Here is a 23544-nt window from a genome sequence, read left to right on the forward strand (position 1 = left end):
CAATAATTGGAGATAAAATGAGTTCTTGTACTTAAATTTTATTTTTTTTCCCTTACTTTCTCTACAAATCAAATAGTAATCTTTTTCTTTCACTTTAATTCTTTCTTTTTTCTTGATATAAAGAGTTGCTCTTCCATGTTTCTCAGAAAATTAAATTAGATATAGTCATACCAAAAATAAACCAAACCAGCTTTTAGATACTCCTATAAATGAAACCCAAAAAATTTAAAAAAAAAACCCCCGATCAAATCGCTTCCACCTAATAAACGGTTGGGATTTGTCCCCTGGGCCTTCACAACTCCTTTAACATCAGCAAATCTTCCAAGTACCACGTTCAAAATCAGTTCGCGTACGGTCCCACTCTCTCTCCAACGCTCCCCAGACCTTTTTTTTTTTTTATTTTCCCCCAAATCCCTAATCTCACGTTCTCACTTTCTCTGCCTATTTGCACATTAAAACCCTATTTTTTGCCCTCGCTCTCTCTCCACCGTTCATTTTCTCTCTCCCTCTCTCTCCAAATTCCTTGCAATAAGCCGAAGGCTTTTCACCTATGGCGTCGACGGCGGCCGGAGGAAGTACCTCATATGGAGGCGACAGCGGCGGAGGAGGAGGAGGAGGGGCGGGAGGCAAGTATCCCAAGGCCAAGAGGCCGTTTAATGGGAGCGCCCGCCCGCCGCCGTACGCTCGCCCCGCCGCCCTGCGAAACCCTGGCACCGCCAACGGCTGGCTCTCGAAGCTCGTCGTCGATCCCGCCTCCAAACTCATCTCCGCCAGCGCCCACCTCTTCTTCTCCTCGTCCCTCTTCCGCAAGCGCCTCCCCCCCGCTCCTCCCCCGCCGCCACATATCCCACCACCTCCAGGTTCAAATTCACGTTCATATATATGTAGATATTCATATACAAGTACTCGAACTGTATATCGTTTGTTGTTTTTTGAATTGCACTCTGGTTTTTGTTTTACTGTTTTGTTGTGATGGCAATTTGGTTCTTTGGCTTAGTGTATTTTTGAGGGCTGGGTGAGGAATTAGGTTTTTTTTCTTTTGTGTAGCGTTGTAATCAATTCATGGCTTATTAGGGTTTCTTGTGCTGTCACCAATTTGTGGCCTTTATGGTTTCTTTGGTGGGGAACTTTGTCGTGAATGATGTGGGGAGATGTTAGTTTGATCCTAACACTAGGGCACTAGAGATGTTATTTGATGTGGAATCGTGTTGGGAAGACTGCAAAGAGACGTTTTTGGTCCTGGTGTTTATAAGTAGTTAAGTGCAGCGAACACTGTGATTTTGTTTAATTTATTTGTTGTGATTGCAATTGGGTTCTTTGGCTTCGTCTATTGTTAGGGCTGGGTGAGGAATTAGGGTTTTTTGTTTTGTGTCGAGGGGCGCTGTAATCGATTTGTGGCTATTAGGGTTTCTTGCGCTGTCGCCAGTTTGTGGCCTTTAGGGTTTCTTTGGTGGGGAACTTTGTTGTGAAGAAGTGGGAAGATGTTAATTTGATCCAGCTAAGATATTCTCTGGGGCACTAGAGATCAAATTCATGTTTATATTTGTACGAGCACTCAAACTGTGTAAAGTTTGTTGCTTTTTGAGTTGCAATCTTTATTTCGTGTAGAATAGTGGGGGGAAGACTGCAAAATGACGTTTTTTTTTTTTTTTTTTGGGGGGGGGGGGGGGGGGTCCTGGTGATTAAGTAGTTAAGTGCAGCGAACACTTTGTTTTGTTGAACCTTTTTGTTTTTATTGCGATTAGATTCTTTGGTTTTTTGTATTGTCAGGGCTGGTTGAGGAATTAGGTTTTTTTTTTTTGTGTGTGTGTGTGTCAAAGGGTGCTCTAATCAATTTGTGAATTTTTGGGTTTCTTTGGCTGGTAACTTTGTGGTGAACATGTGCGAAGATATTAGTTTGATTCAGCATAGATATTGATAATGGCACTATAGTAATAGTTCAACTAGGAATCTTATGTTAGGCTTGTTAACAGTGCTGTCACCAATTTGTGGGCTTTTGGGTTTCTTTGGTGGGGAACTTTTTTGTTATGAAGCCATTGAAGTGGGACTATGTTAGTTTGATCCAGCTAAGATATGCATTATGGCGCTAGAGATCAAATTCATGTTTTATATTTATGTAAGTACTCAAACTATATGTAGTTTTTTGTTTTTTGAATTGTACTCCTTATTAGTTGTAGAATAATGTTGGGGCGACTGCAGAAAACAGTAGTTTTGGTCCTGGGGATTAGGCAGTTAAGTCAGCAGACACTTTGTTTTTGTTTCATTTTTCTCGTGATTGCGATTAGCTTCTTTGGCTTGGTGTATCATTAGTGCTTGTTGTGGAATTGGGTTTTTTTTTGTGTGTGTGTGTGTTGAGGGGCGATGCATTCAATTTGTGGCTTTTTAGGGTTATTTTGGTTGGCAAGTTTGTTGTGTGAAGAAGTGGGTAGATGTTAGTTTTATTCAGCATAGATATTGATAATGGCATTAGCTGCATTATATATCAACTAGGAATCTTATGTTAGGTTTTGTTAACAGCGCTGTCCCCAATTTGTGGCCTTCAGGGTTTCTTTGGTGGAACTTTGTTGTAAAGTAGTGGGAAGATGTTAAGTTTTATTCAGCATAGATATGGATAATGGCACTATACGAACTAGGAATCTAAACGACTTGCAAAATTGTTCCTTGCTCTATGAGGTATTTTGTAGGTAGCATAATGTTAGGTTCCTTAAACAGCCCTGTCACCAATTTTTGGACTTTAGGGTTTCTTTGGTGGGGAACTTTGTCGTCAGAAAGTGGGAAGACATTAGTTTTATTCAGCATAGAAATTGATAATGGTACCATAGATCAACTAGGAATCTTAATGACTTGCAAAATGTTTCCGTGCTCTATGATGATATTTTGTAGTCTGCATGATGTTGGGTTATGTTAACAGGGCTGTCACCAAATTTGTGGCCTTTAGGGTTTCTTTGTTGTGGAACTTTGTTGTGAAGAATTGGGAAGATGTTAGTTTTATTCAGCGTAGACATAGATATTGATGATGGGACTATAGATTCAAGTTCAACTAGGAATCACAATGCCTTGCGTAATGCTTCCTTGCTCTATGATGATATTTTGTAGGTTGCATAATGTTAGGTTTTGTTAACAGCGCTGTCACCATTTGTGGCCTTTAGGGTTTCTTCGGTGGGGAACTTATGTTTGTGGAGAAGTTGGAAGGTGTTGGTTTGATTTTGTATAGATAAAGATAATGGCTCTATAGATTAACTGGGGATCTTAATGACTTGCAAAATGTTTGCTTGCTCTATGACAATATTTTGTAGATTTTTTTTTTGAGCAGACAATATTTTGTAGATTGCATGATCGGTTTTGTTAACAGCTTTTGTTTATCATGATGTAGCACCTGTAATACGATTTAATTGTTAATTTCTGCATAAGTTTCTATGTGAAGTGATATTATGCTTTTCAGCCCATGCTTATTCCCATGTAGTCATGATTCTGATGTGTAGTGGCATCATTCCTTTCTGATCGAGCTAATGTTGTTTCTTCTCATTTATCCAACAGATTATGACTTGGTCATGAAGTGTGAGTTACTGAGTTTTATTGGGATCTATTCATCAATATTTTCCATAGTTGTTACAGCGTGTGGATTGTTGTTTATTTGTGGTCTATGATTTAAGTTTTCAGGTTATCGTTACTGGTATTTTCCGTAAAGTTAGTTTTTAATTTTCATAATTATTTTATTTATTCGGGATCTTATTTCTTCGTTCCGTGACTTCGGTCCCGGGATATTCTTTAATCATTAGAACTTGTGTAAATGCATATGATTATCTTCATGTTTCTGATTTGAGCTCTTTAATTATATGGCATGGCCAGAAGCAAACCAAGAATCAAGGGATAGGTTCGAAGAGGAAGTTCTTGATGTAAGTCTGAATGTTTATCTTGCATTGTTAGTTTGAGAAAGCATTTTTGTACGAGCTTGTTTGCGATTTTTCCTTCCATTTGAGAACATAGTTTGTCCAAAATAAGGAACAGTTTGTTGTTTAAACTTGTACTTTTCTGCAATCAAGCATCTCTCTCTCTCTCTCTCTCTCTCTCTCTCTCTCTCACACACACACTCACACACACACACACACACAGAGTCGTGCGCATGCTTTTTCTGAGTCCTGGTTTATGTGCTATGGGCCTATGGCCCATGTCCTATTTTATAATGATGTTGTCAGAGCATGGCCTGATAGGCTGATAAATTATCTTTGCCCATATTTGTGTGAAGAATCCACCTGGAGTACAAAGACCATTCCTCAATGACGGTGGCACATCAACTAATAGCGGCAAAAGTTATGGACTTTCGGAACTTGAGCAAATGTTGAAGCAGAAGACCTTCACCAGGTGCACTTTGGCTGGATATTTCATTATTTCATACAATGCCCTTTATGGTGTTTTGGGATAAAGGTGTAACTGTGCATGCATTTGCCTGTGTGTCTTCATGTGTGTTTGGGTGAAAATGCAACATAGCATAAATGCTTGTTCTTCATCTTTGTATGACTTTGCTGCGGTGGAATCTTAGAATGTTTCAAACATGGGCTGGGCATTGAGAGGGAGACTTATTGCTCTCACCACATTTCGTTCATGAATAGAGGTGCATGTTGTGACTGTTGACTCATCACAAAATGATTAAAAGGAAATAATTAAGAATCCGGCCTTTATCCTTATTTGAACAGCTTAATCGAATGGTTCGTAAGAGTGCTTTCTCATTTGGGTTTATTTGTATGCCCTTTCTGCGTGGACTTGTGCTAATTACTAATGCGGCTATATGTGCCAGATCTGAGATTGATCGCTTGACAGAATTACTGCATTCAAGAACTGTTGATGCACCCCAGGGGGATGAGGATACGAGGACTGAGTTAAATGTTCCACAACCTTTATCAACTGCTGGAATACGGCATGAACTTACTCACAGTCCAATGCAAGCAAATGGAATAGAGCCCCACTTGGAGAGCCATAAATTTCATGGACGCATTTCAACTCCCGGTGCCAGTTCACTAGTATGCTACCATGCTCTGGTTTCTTGAATGTTTCATTGTATTGAACGTATTTTTGGATGATAGTCATGTAGTTTGCATTATAGCACTCTTTTTCACTTTCTTAGAATAAAAGTATATTCAGGTCCCCGAAGAGGATGTTGCGGCACCTTCTGAGCTTGCAAAAGTATACATGGGCAGTAAGCCTTCAATAGTGTCACCATCAAGGTTTGGTTTGCGCAGCCAAGCACTGAGAGAAGATGCAAATGTGCTGAATAACGGACCCTATACTCCAAAGTCACCTGTCATGTCACTTGTATCGAAGCCAGCTGTCCGAATTGGGGTTCCTGAAAATGGTTTTATCACCCCAAGATCACGAGGCAGATCGGCAATATATAGTATGGCCCGTACACCATATTCCAGGGTTAATCCGACTTCTATCCAAAAGGTTTATGCCCATATATTTCTGCCAAGAGAATTCTCATCTTTGGTTTAAAATTAGCGGCTAGGTTAAAATTTTCATTATCTTTTTGCTCAATCGCAGGGTACTGGTCCCGCATTTGATGGTTATGGTGGACAGTCTCCATCCTCATCTCAGTTTCCATGGGAGCATGATGGGCTATACAGTTCTAAACAATTGGTAATAGTATGGCAGATGATGAAGATTTCTTTTTAGGATTATGTTTTAAGACGAGCAATAACATCTACATTCTTCCTTTCTTTCAGGCCTTAAAACGTAGGAGTTCTGCATTAGAAGATAATATTGGATCTATGGGTCCCATACGAAGACTTCGACAGAAAACTAATCTCTCAACTCCAAAAAGTTTGAGCTTGCAAGCACCTGGCAGTTCTTTTTCTAGTCGTGGAGCTGGAGTTGGTCCTGATTCTACTGAACTTCATTTATCTTCGGCTTATAAGCTTCATTCATCAGATGATTCTAAGCATAGAACATCCAAAGCACTAGGACAAAACGAGGATAACAGCATGCCTTGTACAAGCTATACCCCTGTTCCTTCTAAGTCCACAGAGATGGCCACAAAAATATTGCAGCAGCTTGATAGATTGGTTCCAAAGGAGAAATCGCCAGAAGGGAAGGCAGTTGCTGCAAGGGAGAAATCAACCGGTAAGTTGACAAACTCGACAACAAAGATGGTAAATGGACAGGCTCTTAGAAGCCTGGAGGATGTAGATTCATCAAATAGTATGCATAACGAGGCGGGTACTCATAAGTTTAAGGACATGGGCGACACATCTTTGTTTGATGCTCGAGATACTAACTTCCAAAAGCAAGATAAAGTGGAGAATGGCCCCAAAATGCATATGGTCCCTAGTGATGCATTGACCCCTTCAAGGTTTGGGAACGCTCCAGTCTCATCGAAAGAAGCTGTAGCTGCTTTTAAAATTGTCGAGTCAGTCAGCACACAAAAGTTTGTTACTCAACCTTCTCAATCTAAATGGGGGTTTCAAATGAGTGCCCATGAGGTTGGTGCTTCCTTTTTGTTTTAGGTGCATTGAGTTTGGTTGTTTTTTGGCCTGCTGTCTTGTCTTTTTACCAACTCGGTGCCAGTCGTTACATTGCTTCTTGACCTAACGTACAGTTTGTCAGTGAAATATGTCGTGCTCTTATCTCTTTGCTTGTTATTTTATGCCAGAATTCTAACTTATGGTTCTCTCATGAAGGATTTTTTGGACCTGGATGATGAGATTCGTTATAATAAAGCTGCATCTACACTACTGGCTGAAGGGACTCAAAAAGTGGAGACATCTGTGGTGGAGAGCAAGGTCTTGTCTTCTGAAGCAGTGACGGTGGACAAAACTTCTCTACTGTCAGACTCCAAACAACATGCTAATACCGGATTGGGAAAAGCACCTGAGTTAGAAGCCTCTGATGGGACCGTGATTGGTGATAAGAAGGCTGGCTTCACTTTCCCTATGGCACTTCCTTCCAGCACAACTTTTCAACTTGTTAGCAAATCAACTTCAGCATTTGATCAGATTGTTCCTCCTAAGGAACCAAATGCACCGGCTCCTTTATTTAGTTTTGGCCCGAAAGGGGTTGGTGAAATTCCATCACCTTTTTCTTATTCATCTTCTATCAACGATTCTGCGGTCCTAAAATCTAGTGCCCCATTGGAACCACAACCAGAAAGTGCAACCAGGTCAGTGACTGTTGGTGGTGAAATTTAGGTTTTTTTTTTGTCCCCTTGTCATTTTTGAAATTCTCTCTCTAAGCATAGATGTATGACCACCACTTTACCTCCTCCACCCAACTTGCACTAGATAGATGTAAAATATATTCCACGGAGGCATCCCTATGTGACATCTCATATTCAAGTGGCACAGCATCTTCTAAAAAATCACAATGAGCATGTTTTGAAACAAGGTCATGGATATAGGGTTTTGTCCCCAAGGGCTGGTCTGGTGTTAGGATGTTGGGTGCTGTTAGAGAACAATGGTTTTTCTGCACTTTTACCTTTGGTGTATGTGTTCTTATGTACTGTTTTGGGGTGTATTGCTCTTAGAGTTTGTATCTTTGGCTGCCGATTTTTGGTTAGGCTTCAATATCATTATCAAGTTGTGAACTGCAAAGTATTATATGCATGTGAGAATGTAAGTTTTATGGTATGCTTATTAACTATGGAGAATCAAGTTTATTCGTAGAAGTGGGTTAGTGTGGGTATATAATAGTTGACGACATGCTGAGGTTCACATCATGAAAGTTTTGAATCTCAAATCAGCCAACTCCAGGCTAAAGTCATTGTTTCTATATTCGAAGGAATGTCGAAAATCTTCCATCTAGTGAACTTGATACATGAATCACATTCAGTAGATAAATCAATGAGTTTTGAGATCGGCATTCTTGAATTTGTTTTTGTGTATATGCAGCTTGGCCAATGTTGCTTCTGCAACTGACACCGTACCAGGAATTCCTGAGTCAGATAAAGGCGGTAATACAAACTTGCAAAAATCTGGAGATACAGTGGAAAAATCAGAAGCTTCATTTTCTTCTGCTCTTTCAACTTCAACATCAACTGGCAACATTTTCTCCTTCAGTGCCCCGCCCAAGAGTACAAGTCTTAATGGTTCACTTGGTTTAAGCTCTTCCATATTGGCTTCACCTTCTCCAGCTCTAGCTTCCAGTATTTTGGCGAATAGCTTTACCACTGTGGCTTCTTCCACTTCTACCATGGCCGCCAATGGAACCGCCTCCAATGGCAGTCAATCTACCTCTGCTGCAGGACCTTTATTTCCGACAGCCCCCATTTTCCAGTTTGGGGCCACACCTGTAGCTCCAACAAATTCAGTTTCAACAGTATCGACCATATCCGCTGCTGAACCAATAGATGTGAAGGCCAAAACAGAGAAGAAGGAAACAATCTTTGGCAACCTAACCGGCTTGCCAATAGATGTGAAGGCCAAAACAGAGAAGAAGGAAACAATCTTTGGCAACCTAACCGGCTTGCCTTTTGGTAGCCCATCTTTTGCAATGGCAAGCACGGGAAGTAACATTTTCGGATTCAGTGCTCCTGCCTCTTCTTCGACTACTGATAATCACTCTCAGGGTTCTCTTTTTGGCACAAGTAGTGTATCCATGCCTTTTCAGTTCGGTTCATCTGCTTCGTCTACAATATCTGGGACTACAGAGACCCCATCTCTCACAGCTAGCACTTCTCCATTTGGTTCTTCAACCTCTAGTGGTTCTCTGTTTGGTTTGCCAGCTCCTAAACCGATTGATTCAAGCTCTGGTTTTGGTCTGAGCTCTTTGGCAACCAACTCTAATAGCTCCAGTGGTCCCACTTCTAGCTTATCCACTTGGCAACCCCCAAAGTCTTCCATTTTCAGTTCTACCACGGAGTCCCCAGCAACTGTTTTCCCATTTGGTGCATCGGCTGTTTCTGCTGCTGCTACCAACAGTGCACCTATGGTGTTTGGTTCTTCATCAGGTTCTCTTTTCTCATTCACGTCAGCTGCTGCTGCTGCTGCTTCTGCCTCTTCTTCCCAAATGCTGCCTGTGTTCGGTAGCGGTGATCAGATGAACATGGAGGATAGTATGGCTGAGGACCAACCCATACAGGCATCCGCTCCTACGGTTCCAGTGTTTGGCCAAACTCCTATCTCAAATCCATCTTCCGAATTTGTGTTCGGTTCAGCAGTTCCATCAGCGGGAAATCCCTTTCAATTTGGGGGCCAACAGAATCAAAGCACCCCACAGAACCCATCTCCGTTTCAGACATCTGGCAGTCTGGATTTCGCAACTGCTGGCAACAGTTTCTCATTGGGTTCTACCGGCGATGACAAGGCTAATAGGAGGATAGTGAAGGTTAAACACAGACCCCGAAGGAGGTAAAACATTGAATATCAAAGGTGTTTCGTTATTTGGAAATGCTATGTCATATGGGTCAATAATGGGAAGATGATTTTTTTTTTTGGGTTGTAATGGTTGGAGAATAGCGGCTGAAGTTTACCGTTGTATCAGTTTATTTGAGTTTGTCAATGTTAATCAGATCCTTCAGGTTTTTGAAGTCTGATGCTTGTGTCTCATTGGCAAAAATGTCACAATTTTGGGTGGTGGTCTCTCTAGCGAACCCTAGGTCGGTTGTATTGTATCAGTAGTAGAGTAGTAGTATTAGTTTTCTTTTTTGTACCTTAACAGGGTTATTGGTCTGGAAATTTGCTGTCAACTTTTCTTAGTGTACTCTGGTACTTTTACATAAAAGAGGAATTCCCAAGTGAGTTTCTGTTGATACTTAATAGTGCACAAGTACTTTCCACTTCCAGCTCTATGCGTACGGACCAGTATATACGTATTTTCGCCATCTCACTCCACGCCTTCGCAGTTCATGTTCGAACGCATATCCATCGGTTGGAACTGTTTAATTTTGTTAAAATTGTGCTGAATAGCATTATTTATGGAAGTTAAGAAAGCTGGATATACCCTGTTGACCGTTGCCTACCTGACTAGCTCTTCATATTTACATGGACGCAAGAAAAATTGGAAACGTATTTTTTCCGGAGGAGGAGGAGGAAGGGATCCCTCCTCAGTTATACACGCGGGCCTGTTAGCACATGGATTTGCTTTCATCGTGCAGAACCTGAGTTTTGAAAGGCGTTTGATGCTTAATTTTCGGGGCTGGTGCTACGAGCAGTCTAAACCACCAATGTTGCTTGTGCAGGTCATTCATATAAATTTACTTTATTTGGGCAGAAATGAGTCGTGAAAATGGAACGGGGGGCTGCTATCCTTTAGCGAAAGTAACATTTAGCAGCACTCAATCGCACCGTCTGTCTCGGTAATTAATGGTCCGGATTTTAAAAGAACTCTTCCGGTGAAGAGTTGAACTTCTTTTAAAATTTGGACCGTCAAAACACTTTTAGACAGTGAAATTTAGCACTGCTAATGTTGCTGCCCCGCAAGTCGCGTGAAAATGATGTATAATAGACAAATCATAGTAAGACGAAGACATGCATGCAATTGGTAGGGTTCTAAATTTTGGAAAAATAGCATATACCAATGTTTGCATTTGCTAATTACCAAATGTGGACATTTCCTCAATTTTGCTCATATACGTCTACGTACTTTTGACTCAACGTAAATTTTAATAGCATACATATACATCTTTGATTATTGTCCAATTCATGAAATTAAACATAAACCCTCCACTCCTTAATGTGGATTGAACGGACAGTCTAAATTTGGATAATTCATTTGTGCAATATTCAATTGTTTCAAATTTGTTCGGAGCAGACTCTTACATAATTTTAACCAATACGAGTTTCTTAACAAATTTAAATCATTAATTGTTCCGATGTATGATCCAGATTTAAACTCTTTCTCGGTCCAATCGGAGAGAATCCGAACCCTTGAAGAAAAACAGCAGTAAATGGAGTGGGGCATCTGCCTCAGAGGCCGGTGGGGCAATTATTTCCCAACTCATGGACAGGTTTTTGGGTAATTACTCTAGAAATGAAAAGGAGAACAAATAATTTCTAAGACATGAAAACAGAAAGCTAAATGACTAAGATACCCCCCTCCCAAATCAGACGCAAAGCTCTGCTGCCACGGAGGGCACAGCAGCCACACCCAGCACGTCCTCCGCTCCCCACTTCGTAAACGACGCGTTCTCAAACAACCCACTGCCGCCGTTCTTCTTGCCTTCAGTTTGTGGGTGTATTTCTTCGTTCTTTTTTCTGGCTTGATCAAAAAAGAAAAAGAGAATACGCCTCGTTTTTTTGAGATACGAGGGTTGGTGATGGCTCTTCAGGCAAGTCGTGTTTGTTCTTCTTCGTGTTGATTTCACTGCAGATCCTTACCCACAGAACTCCTCTCGTCTATGGTGTTTTGTAACTTTGTTTGTGTTCAAGCAGGCTCTTTTTTCTTTTTCTTCTTCTTTACAGAGTTTTTTTTTTTCCACCTCAACCTCTACTTTAGATCCGATTGGGTTTGTTTTTGATGAAGCACACGCCTCATTTTATTTGGTTGTTTCTCTTCAAAATAGATTATGTCGTCGGAGGTGGGAGTCCAGATCTGGATGAGGGGCAGGTGGTCGTCGATGGTGTCAAGGAAGGCGACGGCATCGGCGGAGTAGAACCAGATCGCGGCGTCAATGGAGTTCGGCGTCAATGGTGTCTTGGAAAGTATTTTTCAATATCAATCAGGAATATTTTTGTCTTGGTAAATTATGAATACCATGTCTTGAGAGTTGTTGTTCTCCTTTCCGTGACTTATGAATTCCGAAAAAGTAATCCATCAGTTGGGATTTATTTGCCCCAAGGTCCACTGAACTGTAAAAACCCCTAGTTTGTGTGTTTTGCAGCTGTAAAATGGGACCACCATGTTGGTGATTGACGAAGACCAGACACAACACTGCACGTTGACCAAAACTAATATGTGGAGCGATCAATGGCTCATATGCTTTAAAAACAATTGTGTTTCCCAAAGAGGAGAAGTTTTTCAGTCTCAGGTGTACACGGGCCATGTGGTGCCGAGCACGATTTCGACCATCTAAACGTATTTTAAACGGTTCAGATCTATTTGGATAAATTTTTAGTGTAAAATTACCAAAACACCTCCCAAGTCCAAACAGATCTAGACTGTCCAAAACACGTTTGGATGGTCGAGATGTGTGCTCGGCATCACGTGGCCATGCCCATCCAGCACTGAAAAATTTCTCCCCCAAGAGATGATGAAGAACACGTTTTGGTATTTGAGAATTCATTTATTCGAGATTTTGTAATGATTTTCGCAGGAAAATTGCTTCAAGTAGCATGCCGTATGCTCGGCGCGATAGGGCAAGATTCCCGGTTTACAATATGCCATTGAAGAATGCCAAAAACTTCAAAGTAGAGAAAAGGTATCATTCTCTCTCTCTCTCTCTACAAATATGTCAGTGTCACCCAAAAACAAGAAATTTCGATGCATGTCATGTCTATTACTCCAATATTGCTTGCTTTAGTAGATTGATGGTCTGATGATTGGGCAAGGGTCCTAACCAATTAGACTTCCAACCAGTTTGGACCCGTTTCGGATTTTTTTGAGCCCGCAACAATGATCGGAATCGTTCATTTTTTAGAGCTCGTCGAGGTTTCACATGGAGATGTAGTCACCTGTAAGCTACCTTCAGATTATTTTTCCAGTTTTGGGGGGAAACAAGAAAGATACCTTAGATTAACATCCAAGTCAATAGGGGGAAGAAGTAACATGGGTGATGCAAAGATTTAGTTCCACACGGAAGGGTGAAATCCTTATTATCAATAAAGTTCTTCGCCAGAAACGAAAAAGTCATCTTAGAACAAGATTGGGCCGTAAAAGGAATATTTGATTACTTGATCTTTATGTCAACACGATTGGTTCTAAAACCTCTAAATCAAGGTTTACGAACGAAGAGCAACTATAACAATTGGTGATAACCTTTACGCACATGTAAAGCTAGCCATGTTTCTTTCCAACTCAAGCATTATCTAAAAAGGAAAAGCAAAAGGTGGGGGCATTTTACTCATGTTTTAATGGTATTATTAACTGGAGCTCATAATTGGTTATTACCTTTTTATTGCAGGCAAATCACCGGATCGAGCTATGATTTATTTCTCTAAATTTGGGTTTACTAGTTGTTATCAAAGGAAGGCTGCAGCCATGGATGGGGAAGGGGGTAACTGGTGAAGAATATTGCTATCTGTTGCAGAACTTCCAGGGATGGATTTTGGGGCAAGCACGGGAAGTAACATTTTCTGATTCTGTGCTCCTGCCTCTTCTTCGACTACTGATAATCATTCTCAGGGTTCTCTTTTTGGCACAAGCAGTGTATCCATGCCTTTTCGGTTCGGTTCATCTGCTTCGTCTACAATATCTGGGACTACAGAGACCCCATCCCTCAGATCTAGCACTTCTCCATTTGGTTCTTCAACCTCTAGTGGTTCTCCGTTTGGTTTGCCAGCTCCTAAACCGATTGGTTCAAGCTCTGGTTTTGGTCCGAGCTCTTTGGCAACCAACTCTAATAGCTCCAGTAGCCCCACTTCTAGCTTATTGAGTTCCACTAGGCAACCCCCAAAGTCTTCCATTTTCAGTTCTACCACGGAGTCCCCAGCCACTGTTTTCTCATTTGGTGCATCGTCCGTTTCTGCTGCTGCTGCCAACAGTGCACCTATGGTGTTTGGTTCTTCATCAGGTTCTCTTTTCTCATTCACGTCAGCTGCTGCTGCTTCTGCCTCTTCTTTCCAAACGCTGCCTGTGTTCAGTAGCGGTGATCAGATGAACATGGAGGATAGTGTGGATGAGGACCAACCCATACAGGCATCCACCCCTACGGTTCCAGTGTTTGGCCAAACTCCTATCTCAAATCCATCTTCCGGATTTGTGTTCAGTCCAGCAGTTCCATCAGCGGGAAATCCCTTCCAATTTGGGGGCCTACAGAATCAAAGCACCCCACAGAACCCATCTCCGTTTCAGACATCTGGCAGTCTGGATTTCGCAGCTGCTGGCAATAGCTTCTTTTTGGGTTCTACCAGCGATGACAAGGCTAATAGGATGATAGTGAGGGTTAAACACAAACCCCAAAGGAGGTAAAACATTGAATATCAAAGGTGTTTCGTGTTGAAAATTTATTATTTTAATATTAAATTTATGCACACCTTTTAGTGCTAGACTTTTACAAGTCATGTGTATATCTGCGTGGGAGGCTCTTATCTTAGTGTTTATTTGGATATCCACTTGGAAGATCATATCTAATCTTGAGATCACATCATTTAATTGTGTGTTTGGATATCTAGGAGCAAATTTAGAAGAATCAAAAAGTATATCTAGCAAATCTAGAAAATCTAAGAACAAATCTAGCAAATCTAGAAGGATTAAGAAAGAGAGCATATCTTTCTAGTTATAATGAAAAGATATAGTAGTTTGGATTATTTCTTGCCTATATAAGGCTTGCTTGAGTGGCTTTGTATATAAGAAGCAATCCCAACCAAGAAAGCCGAGAGTAATGCAAAGACTTTTCCAAAACACTTAGCTTCTTCCATACTCAATTCTTCCTTCTATCTTTGTTCTCTCAAAACCAGTGAGTTTTAATATGTACGTGAGAGTTTTGGGCAAAGTGTAAGGGTGTTCTTTTGTGAAGTTTTGGGTTCTCCTACTTGTGCAGAGTAGGTCTGATCCATACGATAAATTATCGGGCTGTTTATATCCTGAAGGGGACAAGTCAGAGATTTTTTCTACTGTACCGGTTTGTTACCGTAAAGGGCTTGAATCTCCTTAAAGAGAGCAAGATTTTCACGACTCAGCCTGTTAATTTGTCCATTGTAATATTTATTTTTGGTGTGAACCTTGGTAATATCACCAACATTTCATTATTTGGAAATGCTATGTCATACGGGTCAGTAACGGGAAGATGATTTAATATTTTACTTTATGTTAATATTAATCACGTGGATTTGTGGAGGAATTATGGTGTACAGTTATAGAGTTAAAAAGGGGTGGAATTGGTCTCCTTGATTTTATTTTTTTTTGAACATAATTGATCTCCTTGATTTACTCCTTAGATACCTTAGATATTAGTTGTATATCAGTATAAACTATCGGTACAACTTCTCAAAGTTACAACCCACTTTTTCTAAACCTTCCTATTTCTTCTCCTATATGTCAGCATAGTTGGTTGCATGTATTACTTATATAGTAAATCTTTTACTCTTCATTCGGCTGGGAGATTGAAGTACACAACTCTATCAAAAACTCATCGCTTGCTTTACAACTTACACACTGATAAGACTTATATTTCCTACTCGTTGATTTTTGTTCGTAACAAAATACTTTCAACTATCTTCTTTCATATATATAGATATTTGGTACAACTATATATTTGGATTTTGAGTGTCGGGAAACTATTGATTTGTGAGTTCAATTCACTGCACAGAAGAGAACTGGAAGGTTGATGTATTTTAGAGAAGGAGTACTATTTAACCATACGCAAGAGGGGGTATATTGTTCATTAGGAGAGCGCTATCATGTGCCTCGACTACCCCACAGACTATTCTATTCCTTTCTCTATTTAATTTATATTGTTGATTTTGATCGATGAATATTATTTAGAATTATTATTTTACCAGAAAATTCCTATCGCATATATTTTCTCCAACAGGCCAAACTCTCCATCTTCCGGATTTGTGTTCAGTTCAGCAGTTCCGTCAGCGGGAAATCCCTTTCAATTTGGGAGCCAACAGAATCAAAGCACCCCACAGAACCCATCTCCGTTTCAGACATCTGGCAGTTTGGATTTTGCAACTGCTTGCAACAGCTTCTTATTGGGTTCTACCGGCGATGACGAGGCTAATAGGAGGATAGTGAGGGTTAAACACAAACCCCGAAGGAGGTAAAACATTGAATATCAAAGGTGTTTCGTTATTTGGAAATGCTATGTCATATGGGTCAATAATGGGAAGATGATTTTTTTTTTTTTTTGGGTTGTAATGGTTGGAGAATAGTGGCTGAAGTTTACCGTTGTATCAGTTTATTTGAGTTTGTCAATGTTAATCAGATCCTTCAGGTTTTTGAAGTCTGATGCTTGTGTCTCATTGGCAAAAATGTCACAATTTTGGGTGGTGTCTCTCTAGCGAACCCTAGGTCGGTTGTATTGCATCAGTAGTAGAGTAGTAGTACTCCAGTTTTCTTTTTTGTACTCTCTCCGTCCCAAAATATTTGTCCGGTCCGCAAAACGGAGTCTTAAAAATAATACGATTTTTGCAAGAAAAATTCAAAAGTTTTTTAACAACTTAATAGATATCAATGACTTCTATTAATTTGTGAAAAAGGTTTGAATTTTTTCTTTAAAAAATTGCATTATTTTTAAATTATCGTTTTACGGACTGGACAAACAATTTGGGACGGAGGAGTACCTTTAACAGGGTTATTGGTCTGGAAATTGTGCTGTCAGCCTTTCTTAGTGTACTCTGGTACTTTTACATAAAACAGGAATTCCCAAGTGAGTATTTCTGTTGATATACTTGATAGTGCACAAGTAGTTTCCACTTCCAGCTCTATGCGTACGGATCAGTATATACGTATTGTCGCCAGGGACGGAATCAGGATTTTGTAAACACGAGGGCCGACTTATGAATACAACAACAACAACAACATAACATAACCCATCTAGTTCCCAATCATTGGGGGTATGGGCGGGAGATGACTGGAGACAGACCTAACCTTTGGCAATATATGCACAAAGTGTTTGCTCTCAGAATACCACTAAAACAGTGGCCCCCCTAAACCTCCAAGAACCGAGGAGCTACAAGGACGTTTTGTTGTAAAACTATGCCCCCAAATCAAAGCCAAATGACATCAGAGAGGGCAGGCCTAGAGACCGAAATCAATGTAAATTTGAAGGTTCGGGAATCTAATAGTTTGTTTGGTTTAGATTTTGAGGGAGATTTTTTTGGGTAGTAAGTAGAGAGAAATAGAAAAAGAAATGAGATCAATAATTGAAGGAAAAACTTAAGGAAGGCCGTGTACAAAAAGAGAAATTGGGTTTGGGAAAAAAACTAACACATTTTTATGTCTAAATAACACCCAATACAAAATATTATACCTAGATGTTCTCAACAAACAACAAAAAAAAAAAAAATTTAAAAAAAAAAAAACTCCGAAATCGCGCAGGGGCTTTGGCCCCCATATGCCCACACCTCTCTCAGTCTCTGATTGTCGCCATCTCACTCCACGCCTTTGCGGTTCATGTTCGAACGGATATCCATCAGATGGAACTGGTTAATTTTGTTAAAATTGTGCTGAATAGCATTATTTATGGAAGTTAAGAAAGCTGGAGATACCCTGGTTGACTGTTGCCTACCTGGCTAGCTCTTCATATTTGCATGGACGTAAGAAAAATTGGAAACCTGTTTTTTTCCGGAGGAGGAGGAAGGGATCCCTCCTTAGTTATACGCGCGGGCCTGTTAGCACATTGATTTGCTTTCATCGAGCAAAACCTGAGTTTTAAAAGGTGTTTGAAGCTTTAATTTTATGGGCTGGTGCTACGAGCAGCCAAAACCACCAATGTTGCTTGTTGCTTGTAGTGCTCTTTTCGCAGGTCATTCATAAAAATTTAGTTTATTTGGGCAGAAACAACGAGTCGTGAAAATTATGTAGACTAGATAAATCACAGTCCCGTTCTATTAAGGTTTTCATTTTCGAAGTATTTATATTCCGTTTTACGACACAGGTCATTCGCTCACAAGAAAAATAAGTTCTTAGTAGAACGGAGCCTAAGACGAAGACATGCAATTTGTAGGGTTCAATGTGTAAATTATCTATATTTGTATCCAAATTTTGGAAAATAGCATATACATCTTTGATTATTGTCCAATTCATGAAATGAAACATAGACCCTCCACTCCTTACTATGGACTGAACGAATAGTCTAAATTTGGATCATTCAATTATGCAATATTCAATGTTTCGAATTTGCTCAGATCAGACTTTTACATAATTCTTACCAATAAGAGTTTCTCGACAAATTTAAACCATTAATTACACCAATATATGGTTCAAATTTAAACTCTCTCGTCCAGTCCAATCGAAAGGAATCCGAACCCTTGACGAAAACCAGCAGTAAATGGAGTGGGACATTTGCCGCATATTAGTTTGTTTTGCAGCTGTAAAATGGGACCACCACGCTGGTGATTGACGAAGACCGGACACAACACTGCACGTTTGACAAACTAATCAATGGCTCATATCCTGCTTTAAAAACAAGTGTGTTTCCCAAAGAGATGATGAAGAACACGTTTTGGTATTGAGAATTCATTTCCAGACCAAAATACTAATACTAACACAAAACAAATCTAAGAAAACAAGCTCTGCTATCCGCAGAGACGATTTACAGAGAATCACGCAGAGAAAAACGCGTTTGGCCTCATTTCGGATTCCGAAAAAATCTAGAAAAATATCCATAAATTTTTGAATATTAATTGATGGGGCCCTGTAAAAAATCAGCTCCAGCGGATATCGGTAAGTATTACTTTTGAATTCGTAGGAGCGATTTTTTCGGGATCCGAAATGGGATCAAACGCGTTTTTCTCTGTGTGATTCTCTGCAAATCGTCTCTGCTGTAGAATTTTTTAAAACAAATGGCCCACACCCTGGACAATTCAATCCCCTATTCATGCACACAGCACACTACGATAGCGTGTTTTGGAGAGAGAGAGAGAGAGAGAGAGAGAGAGAGAGAGTTTGACTCCATTGATCATGAAATTTGGCCCAAGTGGTCGGACTGGGGGAAGCTGCTGTGCAGCTTTGTGCTGCACAGCGTGCTGCGCACCCACCGGCGAGCCTTGCCGGCATTGGTCCGGCGATCGTAGACGTTCACCACGTAGAGCTCGTCGAGTTCTACGTGTGCGCCAAAAAATCAGCTTGATCAAATATTGTTAAGTGCCTCATCGGAATACATATAACTTGAAAAAAAATAAATCCTAATGGATACAAAATACTGGATCAAAACCACTGAATCTATTTTTTTCAAGTTATATGTGTTCGGATGAGGCACTTATCGATATTTGATTGAGCTGATTCTTGGCACGCACGAAGAACCCGACGAGCTCTACGCGGTGAACGTCTCTGATCGCCGGACCGATGCCGGCAAGGCCTCGCCAGCGGGTGCGCAGCATGCTGTGCAGCACGAAGCTGCACAGCAGCTTCCCCCAGTCGCAAGTGGTCAATGCCTTTCACGTTTGTGTGCAGGAGATGTGCACTTGTATTACACTATTTGCTTAGCGATCGATGATTTTAAATATCACGTGATGTGTTATTATTGTATTGGTAGAATATATATCTCACTTAACACGAGGTGAGCGGGTCATTTTATTAGATTATTTAGTAATTTTTAATAGATTATCTGTGCCAGTTTTGCAATTCGGTTAACTTTTTTTTTTGAACGGCAATTTTTTTTTTATTAATTTTGAAATTGTTATAAGACTAATAGGAGCAAGAAAATAACAGTTTGGTTAACTTCATGCATGTACTGAAAATTCTCCCCATTCTTCCTAAATTTTTGGTACCTTTTAGTTTGGTTATTTTCTTTGTCTTTTTTTTATCAAAGATGCTACTCACATAACAATCTAAACACAACAACTTACACAATCTCTCACATATATGTGAGGCCCACACATAGTAATGTGTGTGGAGCCCACATGCATGTGAGAGGTTGTGTAAGTTATTGTGTTTGGATTGTTATGTGAGTATCATTTTTGTAAAAATTTATAATCAAGAACCAAAAAAAAGTTCACTAATAGAAGGTGCTTGCCTGGGGTTTTGGAAGTTTCCAAATTTCCAATTATCTCATAGTGGTTTTGTTTAATTTCTCGTTTGATGTATTTTTTCTCATTCTCTTTTGGCCTTCTCTATGATTCAAATTTTTCCTCGTATCTAGAGTTCGCCGCCTCAATGTACTCTTTGTCAAGTTATAATAAAATTTGTTGCCAATCAAAAAAAAAAAAGTGGCTCTAAATTATTTAGAACGTAGTTTCGCTAATTCCCCAAATTTCTAGATTTGATTTTTCAAAAAAGTTGATTGTCTGATCATATCATTAGATTAACTTAATTGTTTGATCTTCATTTGATTTCCTTAATTAATTAATTATTTTAGAAGTTCAAGGGATCAATTTGGTTTGTACTCTATAGCTTTAATTAAGGTTTTCTAATTGCAAAGTGTTGACTTTGTGATGCACTACAACTCCTAAATATTTAAGGCCAAGATACACTTTAGACTTCTCTATTTGAAAATGTCCCATTAAATTACTTTAAAATGGATTTGGATCGCCTAATTACTTTAATAATATGGAATGGATCGCACAACGCTATATTTTAATTTTAAACCCAATGTTACGAAATTTTTGACGGATTGTATAGAAAAAGCCAAACCCTTATGAAATTAGAAAGCGACATACGTACTAATGAATTGAAATGGAGTAGCCTTCTTTTCAAAATCTTACGATTGGCGGTTTGTATTGTACGATTCAGATACGCATCTTTAAACATATTTAACGTTTAAAAGAATCTTAAGATATGCATATGGTAAACGCATCTTGCAATTCTATATATATCTAAGATTAAACCTGATATCGTATATCAGGTTAGCTATATCAGTTTTTTATTTTTTTTGACAAGTCAGCTATATCAGGTTTAATCTTATATATTTAGCTTTGTACTATTGTGTATTGAATTCCTTACTCTTCAACATACTAGTTAAGAAAATATTCTCGCGTCATTTACACACGATCACGGATGCCATAGTGATTTAGCCGAAGAAGTGTTTGAATCACCAAAGTTTTATTTTTGCATACCGTGCAATAAATTTTGTATTTTACACATCTAGTAAAACTATTTTTTCTACTTAAGAGTTGATAGATCTTGCGATACATGATGCATATGTCCCGATATATATGTTACTACATAAAATGGAGAGAACCATACGCAATACATATCTCGTTTTGACAGCCTAGCCTTTCTCTCCTTAGAAAACTTGCTACCTGTATACTTGAACAAGTCAAATTAAAGCTTCACTGACAAATTAGTCAAGGACACCAGTGATTGTGATCGTTACCAATACATGTTTTGATCAATTGCTTTCCTCTTTTTCCTCTCACAAATATCTGCAAACGAATGTAGATTGAAACGATCTACCATAAAGCCTTAATTGTTGACTGAATAGAAGGTTCTCTCTTGATTTTATTTTCTTAATTATATTTCACATCTATTTGAGCACCAAAAACAACTGGTTTGGAAAAGGACATGTATCGCGCCTTTGGACATAATATGAAGAACCATAGGGTGTAGTGCGCAATTAATCCGAGCCGTCCACCTTTACAAAATACTTTTGAACGGCTCGAATCATGCACTACAGAGTCCCCGAGTCTATATATGAATGGTAAGGTCTCTTACTCCCAAATTCATAACTTTTTAAATGCACCAAACTAAAGAGTAAAACTTTTTTATTCGATCGTGGTCAGAAAATAACTATCCCTTTGATCTAAAATCTCTTTTTGTATGGGGTGAATCTGAAAAGACAATGGAAGAATGAAGAAACCCTAAAATTTCTAGACTCCAATGAACCAGAGAACCACATATCTTTTTTTTTGAACAACAAAGAAAATTTATTAATCTTTGAAAATAGATTACAAAAATTAAAATGATCCATAGCACGAGGCATCACAGAGCAAATAGAATTCCGACAATCATATGGCATGCCGCTAAGAACCAGAAGGGAAAATAACCACCCATAGATGGCAAGAAGCCAACCCGGCCCAAAAAACCAAAAAAGAGACAAACACACCCAAGACCCAACCACCTGCCCCTGAGATGACTAATGATTAATCATGAGATTACTTAAGACTTCCTCATCATCACCCAAATAATCTTTGCCCAAGATTTTCTCAATAGACCGAGCAGCCTTTGCATCATCAAGATGTAATCTGTTAGTGTCTCTGAAAAAAGCGGCATCGTTTGTTTAACCCTCTGAACCATTATTCATTACAATTCCTTTAAATCATTTGTTTTCCAGTTCTACTCCACCGATCTATTAATTGAATAGGTTTGTGTTCCAATAATATATTTAAAACTACCAATAGAGCCGATCAGTATGGACTGACCCCAAAAATATTGAACCATTCACGCTCATACATTTTCAACTGAGAGGTCAAGTGTGTCGAAACCAAGAATTGATTATTTTTTCTCCTTTACAGGAGTCTTTGTTTGTTGGTTTATTTCTTCTCGATACGAGGCTATTTCTTGGACGGGTGTCTATTATCCTTTATTCAGTTGTCATTGGTTAATTTCACATGATTGATTTTGTGTTATTATAACTCTCATGTATTGCAAATGTAGTTTCCAGCCGCTTCACATAAAATAAAAAATCTTGAACCATCCAAAAATAAACACGTGGTATTCTGGATCACTTAATAACCACACATTCTTGTAAGGTTCAAACACTTAGTGGTGGACCCTATAGAAATGTGTGGTTGTAAAGTGGTCCGGAGTACCACGTGACGGTACGCCAGACTATTGTATAATTTCACCCAAAAAAATACTCCCCTTTTATTCTGAATTTTGAAAGTAATCAAGAATTGATAACCATTTTTAATACATAATTCTCAAAAGGTATTACTAATTTTTTAGGCTTTGTTTCAAACACATCACAGTGATTTGAATAATCAGAATGAGTCAGAAGAAATAGGATGCGTACAAAAAAAAAAAAAAAAAAAACAATAGCATTTTCCTGATCAATAAGAAAAAACTGTTTTTCATCTTTCCTTTCTGAAAAGACAAAATGTTTTTATATGTTTAATAATCAATAAACAACAAAAGTCGGTATTTTTTTTTTAATTTAGTCGACTCATATATAACCAAAGTAATAATTTTTCTAAAGGCAGGCTGTCTTTGTCTGATTATGATTGATCCCCTGATCTCGTTAAAGATAATTTTCACATCAGAAAGTCTACACTTCCCGACCCATTTTCCCGATCGGAATCCCGACGTCCCGTCGGGCCCACTCCGGCCACCGGACGGCTGATCCGAGCCGTCCAAAAATTCTAAAAAAAAAATCCGAGTGGGCCCATGCGAGAATCAACGGCATCCAAAGTGTTTAGATGGCCGATCCGAATACTCCATTTTTTGTGTATATATACACAAATATACACACAAAAAATAGAGTGTTTGGATCGGCCACCTAAACAAGTCTGATGCAGTTGATTCTTGCGAAAGCCCACTTGGATTTTTTTTTTAGAATTTTTGGACGTCCGGTGGCCGGAGTGGGTCCGTCGGGGCGTCGGAATTCTGATCGGGATTCCCCGATCGGGAACTGTAGCTTTACTCTTTTCACATGCAAACGATGTAACAGTTTTATTTCAGCCCTATGGGTAGTCCGGTTGGTTCAATCTTGAGTTGTACTCCTCACACAATTCATTAGGGTTTGATTCTTGAGTCCAGCTACAAGAAAATAATTTCTTGTAAATCTCGTGGATAGCCTTCCTCTGACCGGATCCAAAAATGAGTAAATTGAGGTACGCGTAAGCTGACCCAGAC

The 23544-nt window shown here is 39.4% G+C and overlaps 3 protein-coding genes across 4 annotated transcripts in view; all 3 read left to right on the forward strand.

The window, feature by feature from the left end:
* LOC131301221 (fasciclin-like arabinogalactan protein 15) overlaps positions 1-14143 on the forward strand; it is a 33563-nt gene extending 19420 nt beyond the window's left edge. Inside the window, exons 3-4 of the mRNA XM_058327400.1 lie at positions 12242-12346; positions 13049-14143. Of these exons, the coding sequence (XP_058183383.1) occupies positions 12242-12315 (74 nt within the window). The 3' untranslated portion in view covers positions 12316-12346; positions 13049-14143. The remainder of the gene's footprint in view (positions 1-12241; positions 12347-13048) is intronic.
* LOC131301216 (nuclear pore complex protein NUP1-like) lies at positions 333-9741 on the forward strand. Of its 2 annotated transcripts, XM_058327390.1 has the most exons (10): positions 380-860; positions 3850-3896; positions 4247-4362; positions 4796-5018; positions 5140-5442; positions 5539-5634; positions 5721-6476; positions 6675-7153; positions 7881-8382; positions 8446-9741. In XM_058327390.1, exons 1-10 carry the CDS (start codon positions 551-553, stop codon positions 9340-9342), a joined length of 3729 nt encoding a protein of 1242 aa, XP_058183373.1. In that variant the 5' UTR covers positions 380-550; the 3' UTR covers positions 9343-9741. The 2 variants fall into 2 exon arrangements, with proteins under 2 accessions (XP_058183372.1, XP_058183373.1); XM_058327389.1 differs by having other exon boundaries at positions 333-860; positions 7881-9741.
* Positions 13300-16070, forward strand: LOC131301223 (nuclear pore complex protein NUP1-like). Its single transcript, XM_058327401.1, has 2 exons — positions 13300-14051; positions 15653-16070. Exons 1-2 carry the CDS (start codon positions 13300-13302, stop codon positions 15852-15854), a joined length of 954 nt encoding a protein of 317 aa, XP_058183384.1. The 3' UTR covers positions 15855-16070.
* Positions 16071-23544: the final 7474 nt, after the last annotated feature.

This window comes from Rhododendron vialii, chromosome 9a, assembly GCF_030253575.1.
Source record: "Rhododendron vialii isolate Sample 1 chromosome 9a, ASM3025357v1".
NCBI lineage: Eukaryota > Viridiplantae > Streptophyta > Magnoliopsida > Ericales > Ericaceae > Rhododendron > Rhododendron vialii.

Bases quoted from the DNA above. Each gene is read 5' to 3' on its own strand.
- LOC131301216 (XM_058327389.1), top strand. From the start codon at position 551: ATGGCGTCGACGGCGGCCGGAGGAAGTACCTCATATGGAGGCGACAGC. The intron at 861-3,849 runs GTTCAAATTCAC...TGGCATGGCCAG, and splicing joins ACATATCCCACCACCTCCAG to AAGCAAACCAAGAATCAAGG. The intron at 5,443-5,538 runs GTTTATGCCCAT...GCTCAATCGCAG, and splicing joins ATCCGACTTCTATCCAAAAG to GGTACTGGTCCCGCATTTGA.
- LOC131301223 (XM_058327401.1), top strand. From the start codon at position 13,300: ATGCCTTTTCGGTTCGGTTCATCTGCTTCGTCTACAATATCTGGGACT. The intron at 14,052-15,652 runs GTAAAACATTGA...ATTTGTGTTCAG, and splicing joins AAACACAAACCCCAAAGGAG to TTCAGCAGTTCCGTCAGCGG.